Below are 12410 nucleotides of genomic sequence, written 5' to 3'. Positions count from 1 at the left end.
CAGAATCCTCGTGCGGAGTAATGCGGATGACCTCCCCCTCTCTTATTCCGCTGTCAGTATGTGTTAGTATAAAGAGAAATATCATACTGCGGCCCATTCATTCAGCTTTTGCTTACAGTGCCTCGGTTTAATTGCACTGTTGTTACTGCAAGCATTTAACTCTGGCACAATATTTTGCAGAATAGAAAAATAATGGGTATGAGTGGATCGATTAAATCTTAAGTGGTCTTGACTTTTGATTTAATTTACATCAGATAGTAGATTCCGGTTTAAAACTGATCTGTTCTTGCCCCCCCCCACCCCCCACCAGAAAACTCTTTTTTACGGACTATGGGACGGTAGCCAAGGTGGAACGCTGCAATATGGACGGCACCAACCGAACCAAGATAGTGGAGTATAAAACCGAACAGCCAACCGCTGTGACATTGGACTTGGTCAAGAAGCTCGTCTACTGGGCAGACGCTTATCTGGATTTTATCGAAGTTGTGGATTACAATGGCAAGAACAGACATACAATCATCCAAGGAAACTCGGTAAGATGTGCTCAATCTTGTTTTTTTTCTTCTTGAACCCATGATCTTCATGCGAAAAAGACCAAAGCTCTTTACGAAATTGCATACCTGTGTTGTAGGTACTACATTTGGTTTTAAAAAGTATGCAGTATGAAGTATGTAAAAGTACGTAGTCTGAAAATGGGTAGTATGAATGAAATTTGAACATACTACATCTGCCATTTTGTCACCGTCAAGTGACCTACAGTTGCGTCACTTCTATGCCATTTACGCCTCTCCCATGGCGAATGTCCATCGAATGCGCAATCCAGAATCTCTGCAGAAGTAGTAGGTCATCTGGGTATTTTTCGTCTACATTTTTAAAAAATATTAGTTTTCAAATGTCTGACATACTACTATCGTGGAAATTCCCAATGTTTATCTGACTTCACCACGGACAATTTAAACAACTACCAGTTTTCAATGTAATAACTACAGTATCTCGAGCTAATTCCCTGAATTCCCCAAATACTTACAATACAATACAATACTTTCCTGAAGTATGGTGACGGCATCCCGTCAAGAAGCTACTATCACTACCTCAATCACACATGAGCACACAGGTCTTTAGCATCTATGGCTCTATAGTCTTCCAACACTATCACTGTCTTTGCGGTGGTCTTTTGAGCGTAGAATCTTTAGTACTTCTATTCCTCAGCTGTGCAGCATATATCAGACACCACTCCCAAGTTGCTCTTTGCAGGAATTAAAGTTTATTCACGGCCAGGAGCCCACTGGTCACAACAACCAAGAAAGACTCTCTGAACAGAAGGATACACAAACATTTATACCTTGTAGTGACTCAAGTTTTCTTCACTGTAATTGGTTACACTGATATGGCTGATTGGCTTGTCATATGACTGTTAGGTCTACTGTTTTAAGCACTTTTTGAGTAAGTTTAGATTATCTAATCATAGAGACACGGTCTTTGATCTGAGCATCCTTAGTCTGCACTTTTCTGAACATTCTGTGTTGAACATACCCTTTTGACTCCTTCTGAGGCCATTACATAAAATATTTCCATCACACTGCACTTGGCGTACTTTTTTTTCAAATACTTTGAACATTGGCATACTGTTAATATTGGCGTGCATACTCTTTTGCCTTGATTTTTTTTTTTTTTGAATAATATGAATTCGGACATACAGTACTACTTTTTTGGCATATTGTTTTTTAAATACTATGAATTTAGACATGCTGCTCTTTTGGGGTACTAGGTGAATTCGTACATACTATACTTAGCGTACTGTTTTTCAGATACTGTGAATTCGGACACTACTTTTTTGGCACACTGTTTTTTGAAAACTATGAACATTGGCATACTGTTAATACTGGCATGCATACTACTCTTTTGCCTTGCTTTTTTTAATAATATGAATTCAGACATGCTGCTCTTTTGGCATACTAGGCAAACTCAGACATACTATATATGATGTACTGTTTTTCAAATACTATGAATTCGGTCATACTTATTTTTTGGTGAACTGTTTTTTTGAAAACTACAAATATTCATGTAATGTTAATATTGCTCCTTTGTCATTTAATTTTTGGAATACTATGAATTTGAACATACTACTCTTGTGGTGCACTGCTTTTTACATACTTTGAATTCGGACATGCTACACTTTTTGTGTGCTGAGTTTCGCATACTATATAGTATGGCATATTCTGACACAGCACAAGATGTGTTCCCATTTGCATGTGAATCCTCAACTAACTGGCGAACGTCTTAAAGTCTAGACTGGCAAAGATTGGTGACCTCTGTCCAACTAAGCTATCTAGGAGAAATTCTTGCATAAATTTTACCCAGCTGCCTTAATAGTCAGCAGTAAAGCTGTGATAAATGATGCTCCTTTGAATAACTCTTAAAGCAGTTTATTTTGAAGGCTATAAAGTTTGGCCTCTCTCCCTCACCCCTCCAACAGGCCCAAAAGTATGGTGATACAAAATTCATAGCTTCATAAATTCAGTATAAATTTCATCCATAGTTCATAGTACGGGCCAAGGGCACTGTCAAACCCGTTCATTTTTCTCAAAAACAATAGATAATCCATCCGCAGTTGTTTATCAGCCTTATGAGACATCTGGTGTTAACTAATACCCTGATGCGATATTTAAGAGAATAGTTTTACAAATTCCTTCTATCCCTTTTGGAAAGTGCCTGTGTGCAGGTGTTCATGGTTTACATTATTTGTATAATTTTCTGATGTTTTTCTTGCTAAGTATCGACATCCAGTCAACGTACTGCTTGGGTTTTTTAAGTGTTAAGATTTTCCACATGCTTTTAGTGACAGAAGTTCCTATGTTGGCTTGAATTTAATTGCAGTAGTAGTGACCATGAATTAAACGATCTTTGTTAGTGGAACAACTTTCCTATCAACCGTATCCGTAACCCCCAATTTAGTCTCTCACAGTCAAACCTTTGATTGATCAGCGTTAATTTTGGTTCCCATCGCATCTTATTCTAAGGCTAAAATAACATTTCAAGTTTATGATACTATGTAAATCAACAAGGCAAACCAAATTTTTTTTACATTTTGAAAAAAATGTGTGTGCTTTGTTATATAATAAGGGTAGAATATACCATTCGAAAGTTTGTCAGTAACTTTCTTTTTAATTAATACATTTATTCAACAAGGATGCATCAGTAGTGACAGTAAAGACTATTATAATGTTATAATGTGCTCTCATGAATGGTGACAGAGACTGACACGGAAGAGAAAAAATCGATGAATGTCATTGAAAGTGATGAAAGTCGTTATTTTTGTTTTCTTTGCACACAAAAGGTATTCTCGTAGCTTCATGAAATAAAAAAGGTTGAACCACTGCTTTCATATGGACTATTTTAACAATGTCCTTACTACCTTTCTGGGCCTGGAACGTTTCAGTTGTGTTACTGTCTATGCAGGGTCAGAAAGCTCTCGAATTTCATCAAAAATATCTTAATTTGTGTTCCAAAGATGAACGAAGGTCTTATGTGTTTGGAACGATATGAGGGTGAGTTAATGACAGAATTTTCTTTTTTGGGTGAACTAACCCTTTAAAAAAATCTTAAAAAAAAAAAAAAAAAAAAGTTTAGTCAAGAAATCTATTCATCTAGAATCATTAAAAAGAAAAAAGAAAAGATCACGGTTTAATATTCCATAAAAATATTATGCAGCACAACTACTTTAAACATTGCATTGATAATAATAGCAAATAAGCAGCAAATTTGAATGATTTCTTAAGGATTATGTGATGCTGAAGACTGGAGTTAAGATGCTGAAAATTTAGCTTTGCATCACAGAAATGCATTTTTATGTATATTTAAACAGAAAAACAGTTAAAAAATTTTTTTTTAATAATATTTCACAGTATTACTGTATTACTGTTTTTAAGTAAATAAATGTAGTGATTGTAGGAGACGTCTTTTTAAAAACAAATTTTATCAACCCCAAACTTTTGAATGGTAGTTACCACGAGGTGTAAAAAGAAAACAAAACAAAACAAATGCTACTAACTTGGCAAACTGTAAAAAGAGTTTTTCTGGACAGGAAAATTGTTCCAGAATCAATATCCTACTTGTGAAATCACAGGAATCATGCGCCCAAACTGTGGCCGTTTATGTAAATTCGTCACATGGATGTGATGTTAGGACTTGTTTTCCTTGACACTTTTGTAACCGTTTCATTGTCCCCAGCCAGCCTGGTTGAGCATCGGGTTGTTTTGACCTTGCAGAGTCCTGGCTTCCCACTACAACTCTTTTGTGTGCTTTTTTTTTTTATTGATTTGTTCATCCATTTCCTGTGAAGCTCAGCTCTAGCATATTCCCTGGGACTCTATCGAAGGCTATATTGGTACTTTTTTCTCAAAGCTGGCACTGAAAGATAACCTGAAATGAACTCCACTACCTCTAACTCATTTGTTTTTAACGTCACTCTTTCTCCTTTTTTTCCCGAAATCAAAGCCTCGACGCTACCCGCCAGTAATTTGTAGCACAGATGTGACATCAAAGATCCCTGCATATTTCAACTGGTGTCTGTCAGGGCTGCTGTTTATTCACCAAATGTTACATCGGCTCTATAGCTGGATGGATTAAAGAAGCAAATTTAAGCAGACGTATTTGTGTCGTGTTCAGAATTAAGTCGAAGAGGTGTCATGGCCTCTAGATGAGTATTTCTCTTTCCCCATCCCTGTGTTTCTCTTTCTAGGTGTCGCACCTGTACGGATTAGCGCTCTTTGAAGATTACCTGTTTGCGACGTGCTCTGAACCCTCCAGAGAGAGCAAGGTGGACATATTTAGGATAAACCGCTTTAACAGCAGTGACACAAACACTGTTACCACTTTGGAAAGTGCCAGAGCTGTCCGAGTTTATCACAGATTGGCTCAACCTACAGGTAAACTCGTTGTCGGAGCGTGACTATTGTAATCAGCAATGGCTCAGATTAAAAATAGTGATACACTTTAATGTTTTTGGACTGAATTCTACTTAAATTATGATATTAGATTCAGTTTCTGTAAGACTAGAAATTAATAAATTTTCGCGTAAAATATTGTATTTTTGTGTGTGTGTGTGTGTGTTTTCTTTTGGACAATGAAGATTTTTGCCACGATTTTTGTAAAATATGCAATATCTAAGCTGTAGGTAAACCCATGGTAAACCCATTCTACTTCATAGTAAAATATAAAAGAAATTGTCAGGAAAAGTTTAAAATAAGAAATACAGTTTCATTGTAAGATGCAAAGTCGTGACTTTGCGAAAGTCGCAAGTGTGAGTAATAAAATCAGAAGGGAGATTTCATGTCCCTAATATGTTTTAAGGTGTTTGAATACTTTAATGAACTGACCTATCACAATTTTTAATTGCATAAATAGCAACATTTGCCACCCTAAAACACTGAAGAAACATTGGGCTAAATTTTGTATTAGCATTTAGCCATATCGCGAAGTGAATAATGACTTTGTGTCAAAATATCGTAGAGTTTAATTAGACGTATGGTCTTTTACATCAGTCAAAATATGGAAAGTGTTTTCCACTCAATTTCAAAATTTTATTAGCCTATTTTTTGTTTTCCTAACTACGCAATTATTTGCCTTTTATTTTTTAGCATTTATGTGACATTGAAAAACATCAAGCTAAATTTTAAATTAGCATTTAGCCATTTCTCAAAATATTGTAGTGTTTGTATATGACATAATCTTTGACATCAACCAAAACATGGAAAATATTTGTTTCATTTTATAAGTTTATAAGCCTGTTTGTTTTCCTGTGCTTACTATACACAATTAGTTGCTATTATTAGTTAGCATTTAGCATTTTGTTATGTTGCATTGCTTTTTCCTTGCTGCACGTGAAACACTGTTTTATTCATTTTATAATTTTAAAACTGAAGAAACACTGGGTTAATTTTTTATTAGCATTTAGCCATATTGCTAAACGTACTAAAGGTGACTAATGAATTTCTGTCAAAATATGCTAGAGTTTAGTGAGATGTACAGTACGACATCAATGAAAATATGAAAAAAAAACATTTTCTCTTTTACTTTTAACGTTTTTATGCCTGTTTTGCTTTCCTAACTATACAAAATTAGTTGCCTTTTATTATTTAGCATTTTGTTATGTAGCATGTATTATTTCCCCCTGCTGTGCGTGAAACACCGTTCTAATAATTTTATCCTCCTAAAACATTAACCTCTTAACTGTCACCGTCCCCCCTGTGAGACGCCTATGTTTACTTCACTATTTTACAATTAAATCCTAATCTAATCATGACAAACTATATATCGTTGGAAAGGTCTAAGACTCCTAAATAGGTATTTTACCACTTTTTCTGTTAAAAAATTATGTAGGAAAAGTAATAGATTAATTTATGACAAGAGTGCACCTGAAAAAAATCTACATCATTCTGACCTTTGTCACAGAAAGTCTTCTTAGTTGCCTTTTACTCTATCACGAATTAGAAATCAGAAGAAATTATTTATCAGTAGAAAACTTAAAATCTCAAAATTCATCCTTTGAAACCCATTTTAAAATCAGACATTGCATTACCATGGAAATGGTACATTAAAATCATGTTACAAAATATTTTCATTCATGAATTATAAAAATTTAAGTTTGGATAGTGCACTATAATGTCTCTGTTCAAAACTGTGAGTGACAGTTAAGGGGTTAAAGAAACACCGAGCTAGATCTTGTATTATCATTTCGCTGTGCAAAGTGACTAATGAAGTTGTCAAAATATCACAACGAGCATTTAGCATTTTATTGTGCTGTTGTATGTACAGTAGCATTGTTTTTCATGCTCTGCGTGAAACACCATTCTAAATAAAGCACTATTTATCAGATGTTTTAGTGGTATACATGTGTTTACTATGAAAAATGATCAACTATTTAGGGTATGCCTGAAGTGATATTTTTACTGCTATTTCAGTGGTATTGTCCAGTGCTAGCTCCTTGATACTGACCTTTCTCTTTCTCCAGTCAGGACTCACGCATGCAGCCCTGACCCACACGGAAGAAAGGGTGGATGCTCACATATCTGTCTCCTGAGCCACAACTACAAATCACACGTGTGCCGCTGCCGGACCGGCCACGTCCTTGCCAGCGACGGGAAGTCATGCAAAAGTGAGGGTTACAAAAAACCAATCTCTCTTTTCTGTTTCTTCCTCCTGGAGCTCCCAGGTGTCTGATTAGCTCTGGGAGACGGGTCTCTCATGTAAATGGTTTTAGGGGTATTCCCAATGGAAGAGGTGCTGCTATCTGAAACCGTATATCAGATGGATGGCCCTCGTGGGTTTGTCGAAATGGAAATTTATGACCAAATTTATGGAGCTGCAAGATGCTGAAGAATGGACATGTTTCTGTGATTAATAGTCCACGTTCAGCACATTAGGGCGGAATACATGGAAAATTGATATGTTTTGTCTCTTGGCATCAGGATCATTGACTATCAAAGAATATGTGTGTGTAAGAAGATTTTAAAAGGAGTTTTTTCAGAAGTTCAGAAGTTCAAACTACTTTATTAACAGTAAAAAAAAAAAAAAAAAAAAGCGAATCATCTAGCAGCTCAAATATATTGACTACAGTTTTATTTAGTGTACGAATTATGCTTAAGTTATACCTCGTGTCATGAAAATCAGTAACCTTCACTTTGTAAATTTGCTATAGGAAAACTCGAGAGATTTGCATTATGTTCTATATCAGTCAACCAAATGTACAGAAAAATGCAGGCTCTGGTGTTAGCATGCCCAAAATGGTAATAATTTGTAAAACTTATATTGAAATCGTAGGAACAACACGGTCTCACTCCCAACTCGTCACATATTGACGCTTGGTCAGGACCCTTTGGCATCGCTTTTTGACGCACAGGGTACCCCTTTAGCGTAATTTTTCGACGTGCAGGGTCCTCCATTGCTTTAAATAAGAAACCCTTAGCGTCAATATGCCGACGCAAAAGGCTTATCGTCATGATTAAATTATGTATTAGGCAATAATATTGCCATTATTGCATATATGTTGGGGTGTGTCACAACAGTTTTATTTATATTACACTATTTACACATTTATGAGCACGTAACCCAACTCCTGCCCCTAAACCTACCATTTGTCAATAAAACACAAGATATAACAGGTAGATACAGCTATCGTCATCATTTATTTATTTATATATATATATATATATATATATATATATATATTCCAAGTCTTTCGAGGCAAAACGATTGATTTGTGAGAGGAATAGACGTGATCGCCGTCTCCGTCCGCTGTAAAGCTCTTCCTGTGTGCTGTCTCTGTGTGCGAATTAAAAAAATGCCGCCAGAAGAAGCCTTACGTTAGCAATTGTCTCTTGTGTGTCTTGTGACCAATTGTGTCATGCTACGGGAGTATCTTTTTGAATGAGATGTGAGCGCGTTAATGGAGCGGGATCATTTTCAGCGATTAAAATCTTATGTTTTACTCTCTTCTTCGCATAAAGATATCGTATGGCTTCAGAAGACTTGGAATGCAACTCGACATGTTTGTAATGCTTTTATACTGCTGGTTTATGGTTGTTTTTTGCAATAAATACCTGTGACTGTACTTTTATTTGCCTGTTACGTGTTTTATATTGTTCAGAAGTGGGTAGGGTTAGGGTAGGGGTGGGGTTACGTGCTCCAATGAAAGTATAAATGTATATAAAATTATTTATATTTAATACAAATGCATGAAAACCATTAAATTAAGACAAACAATTGAAAACAATGGAGGACCCTGTGCATCAATGACGCTAAAGGGTTACTGACCAAGCGTCAATATATGACGAGTTGGGTGTGAGACCGTGTTGGTAGGAAGAACATATAACCTAAACTTAACCCAAACAATAGATATAAACCCTTAACTATGAAAGCCTGTTTCTGCCACGTATTAATAAATAATTAAATAAATGCATAAAAATTAATTATGACACTTCAGATAACTTAAAGATATAAACTATAAAAAAGAAATCTCACAATTTATATTACACATGTTTGAGAAAAGCATCTGAATTTTGAGATGTAAAAATAGTCAGAATTGTGAGATAAAAAGTCGCAATTATCTTTTTTATTTTTTATTCAGTGGTAGAAACGGGCTTCCATATAATTCTGAGTTTATACCACACAGTTCTTTTTTCCCTCAGAATTGCGAGAAAAAAAGTCTGAATTGTGAGAGAAAAAGTTGCGAATGCATATATATATTTTTTGTTATGTGGCAGAAAAGGCCTTTCATACTTGACCCTAACCATGATTGCTACTTAATGTTGTACCTTTTTGTCTAAACAAGAAATGACAATTTGTCACCTTGTCTGAATTATTACAAGTTGTCAAGAGTGTGTTGGCGTGTCATCAGGTGACTTCTCTCATATTTACATCCATTGATATTATTCATCACTGTGATGTGTCATCCAGCTCTCAGAAATCATATATAGTGATGTGCATCAGATGGGGGCATAAATCATCTATTTTATAGTGGTTTTAAATGTGGCTCCTCCAATTGAGTTTTTGTTTTTATCTCAAGAGTTACTCAATGTGAAGCTGTTTTTGAACTGAAGCCAGACTCGTCATTCATTCGTTATGAATGAGTTGAAGTACCATTCATTTGTAAATTATTGAATTCACTGGATTATACAAGAACAGGACATGGTTATTTAAAGCAGTTCACACAAAAATGAAATTCCTGTCTCTCTTACCCTCATGGAAGTTAATGACATTGTACGTCATTCATTTTCACATCTTGTGAACAAACTTTATGAAATAAAACTTGAGAGCAGTGGAATGGCATTTGCTCGAGAGTCAATAATGGCTCAAATTTTTCTCACAAAGGAATCATTTGGCCTCAGAAACAAAGTTCAAAAACACATAATTGTCCTTGTTGGGTTCCTCTTTCCCTTCATCCTGGTTCCTCTTGTCTCTCTGGATCTCAGACCTAATAATAATTACAATCATCCTCTCCACTGCAGCCTGTAAGTAATTAATTTCGAAAACATTGTGCTTCATATGAACGTGTCCCTCTCTTTGCTGCCCCCACTTAGGACCCTGTGTGTCCCCAGTTACTTCTACACACACACACTCAGATACAATTACAAACACAATGTAACTGTTATGCACCAAAAGATGATTGATTCCATAGAATCGAATCAGTGGAACTAATTCTGGTTTAATTAAGCTAATGTAATTAGCTTGAGCCTCTCGCTTTGGATACATTTTTGTCAAAGGCTTTAATTTGCAGAACTGAATTGAAAACGGAGGCTAATTATGTCAATTAATTAAGCTTTGACAGTACTGTGGCAGAAGGCTTATTACGTTACGCCACGGCGTTTGTTTACTTTGGGTAATCGTGTATTTGCAGAACCAAAGAACGAGCTGTTCCTGTTTTACGGAAAAGGACGACCCGGGGTTATCAGAGGTCTGGATATGAATATCAAGTCTGGAGATGAACATTTGATTCAAATCGAAGGGCTTGTGAGTCCCAGAGCACTGGATTTCCATGCAGAGAGTAGCTACATCTACTTCGCCGACACCACAAGCTTCCTAATTGGACGGCAGAAGATTGACGGAACCGCTCGGGAAACGATCCTTAAGGATGGTATGTTTACTGTGACTTCTCAGAGATTAATGTTGGCTTTTGTGTAATTCTGTTGAGCCGTACCGTAGTTTTATTGTGTAAAAAGCTCTTAAATATTCTCTAACGAACTCATTTTTGCTTTGGCTCGGTGATGAATCATCTGTGCAACCATGCGGCGTGGTATGGTAGAATCAGGCCACCTGTACTTGAGCACTTCTGTTGCCGTTGTTTTCCAAATGGGAAGTTATTTATCATACATTTTGTGCAATTCAGTCGTCGGGGAAGCTCGCTGGTCGATACCGCATAATTTCACTGGGAAGAATTAGAGGAGGACAGTGATTAATTGAGCTGTCTTTGATGTTATCAAGCTAAAAGAACAACATTTTCTCAATTTCTTTCTCCTCTCTCTTTCTCCAGAGCTGGATAACGTTGAGGGTATTTCAGTGGACTGGATAGGTAATAACCTGTTCTGGACAAATGACGGTTATAGAAAGACCATCAGCGTGGCCGGGCTGGACCGGCCCTCGCAAACCAGGAGAACGCTTTTAGAAGGCAATATGTCTCATCCCAGGGCCATTGTTGTGGATCCTCTAAACGGGTAAGCCCATGATACCTTTCCTGCTTACAGAAGCATTTAAAAGATTCTTCTGCAGGGATTTCAGTCTGCTAAAGCCTTGGACGAAATCCAGCCATTTAGAACGCACTGGGGGCGGGTTGTTTGCCCTTTGCGCTTAGAGATTTCATCAAGAAATTTTGACAACCCTGTGCTTCCTCTGGTTTCATTAACAAAAAGCACTGTGGTGGTATTAGATGACAATACCATGGTAGTTTAATATATATTATGGTGCTTTTACTACCACAATATGTACATATTTTGAACTCCAAGCTATTACTATAATATATGTCTACAAGAAGAAGAAAAAAAAAAAAAAGACATGGTATGTATTATGTGCATTTTAAAATGTAATATACTCTAATAACAAGTACTTAATTTTTAGAATCTGATTATGTAATCCAGTTTACATGTAATCAGTTAACTTGCCATCACTGTACATTGGCCAAGAAGCCATGGAATGGTATCAGATGATATTATCATGCTACTTTAATGTATTATGCTACTGTCTATTATTACAAGTATATACTTTGAACTCCAAGTTAATATGCTACAGTATGTGTCTAATTGAAATACTGTGATACCTGGTATATGTTACTGTATTTAATGCATACCATGATAGATATAAAAGAAACCATGGTATTATGATGGTAAATGTCCAGCATAAAAATGCACTTTAGTTCTTCAAAGACTACCATGGAATTATCATGGTACAGGTCCAAAAACATAATATTACAATGATATTAGTGCTGTCAAACGATTAATCACATCCAAAATAAATGTTTTGTTTACATAATATATGTGTGTGGACTGTGTATATTTATTACGTATATATAAATACACACATGCATGTATATATTTAAGAAAACATGTTACGTTTATATATTAAACAGTTCAGTACGTACCTCGGTTCGGGGGTCACGGTTCGATACGATTTCGGTACAACAGGGGGGGGGGGGGGGTCTACTATGCTCAGTTTCTTTTCATTTATTTTGAACAGACAGTAGTGCAAATTACAATTTTTTTCCATCTAGATGTGAAAATACTAAATATTATTACATGTTATGTCTATAAAATCCATTTGTTTTCATTGTGAGTGTACACAAATAAAAGCAGACCTTTATACAGTGATTATTAATAAGACAATAAGTGTTTAAAGTTGACTCTGCTGGTATAAGGAAACAG

The 12410-nt window shown here is 35.9% G+C and overlaps 1 protein-coding gene across 2 annotated transcripts in view; it reads left to right on the top strand.

Moving 5' to 3' along the window:
- lrp1ba (low density lipoprotein receptor-related protein 1Ba) overlaps nt 1–12410 on the top strand; it is a 306580-nt gene that overhangs the window by 78784 nt on the left and 215386 nt on the right. For both annotated transcript variants that reach the window (XM_058759880.1, XM_058759883.1), the window contains exons 8-12: nt 311–533; nt 4742–4928; nt 7013–7156; nt 10397–10633; nt 11030–11210. In XM_058759880.1, coding sequence (XP_058615863.1) covers nt 311–533; nt 4742–4928; nt 7013–7156; nt 10397–10633; nt 11030–11210 — 972 coding nt within the window. The remainder of the gene's footprint in view (nt 1–310; nt 534–4741; nt 4929–7012; nt 7157–10396; nt 10634–11029; nt 11211–12410) is intronic.

This window comes from Onychostoma macrolepis, chromosome 22 (genome assembly GCF_012432095.1).
Source record: "Onychostoma macrolepis isolate SWU-2019 chromosome 22, ASM1243209v1, whole genome shotgun sequence".
Taxonomy (NCBI): Eukaryota; Metazoa; Chordata; class Actinopteri; order Cypriniformes; family Cyprinidae; genus Onychostoma; species Onychostoma macrolepis.
This window is presented reverse-complemented; position numbering and strand designations above follow the sequence as displayed.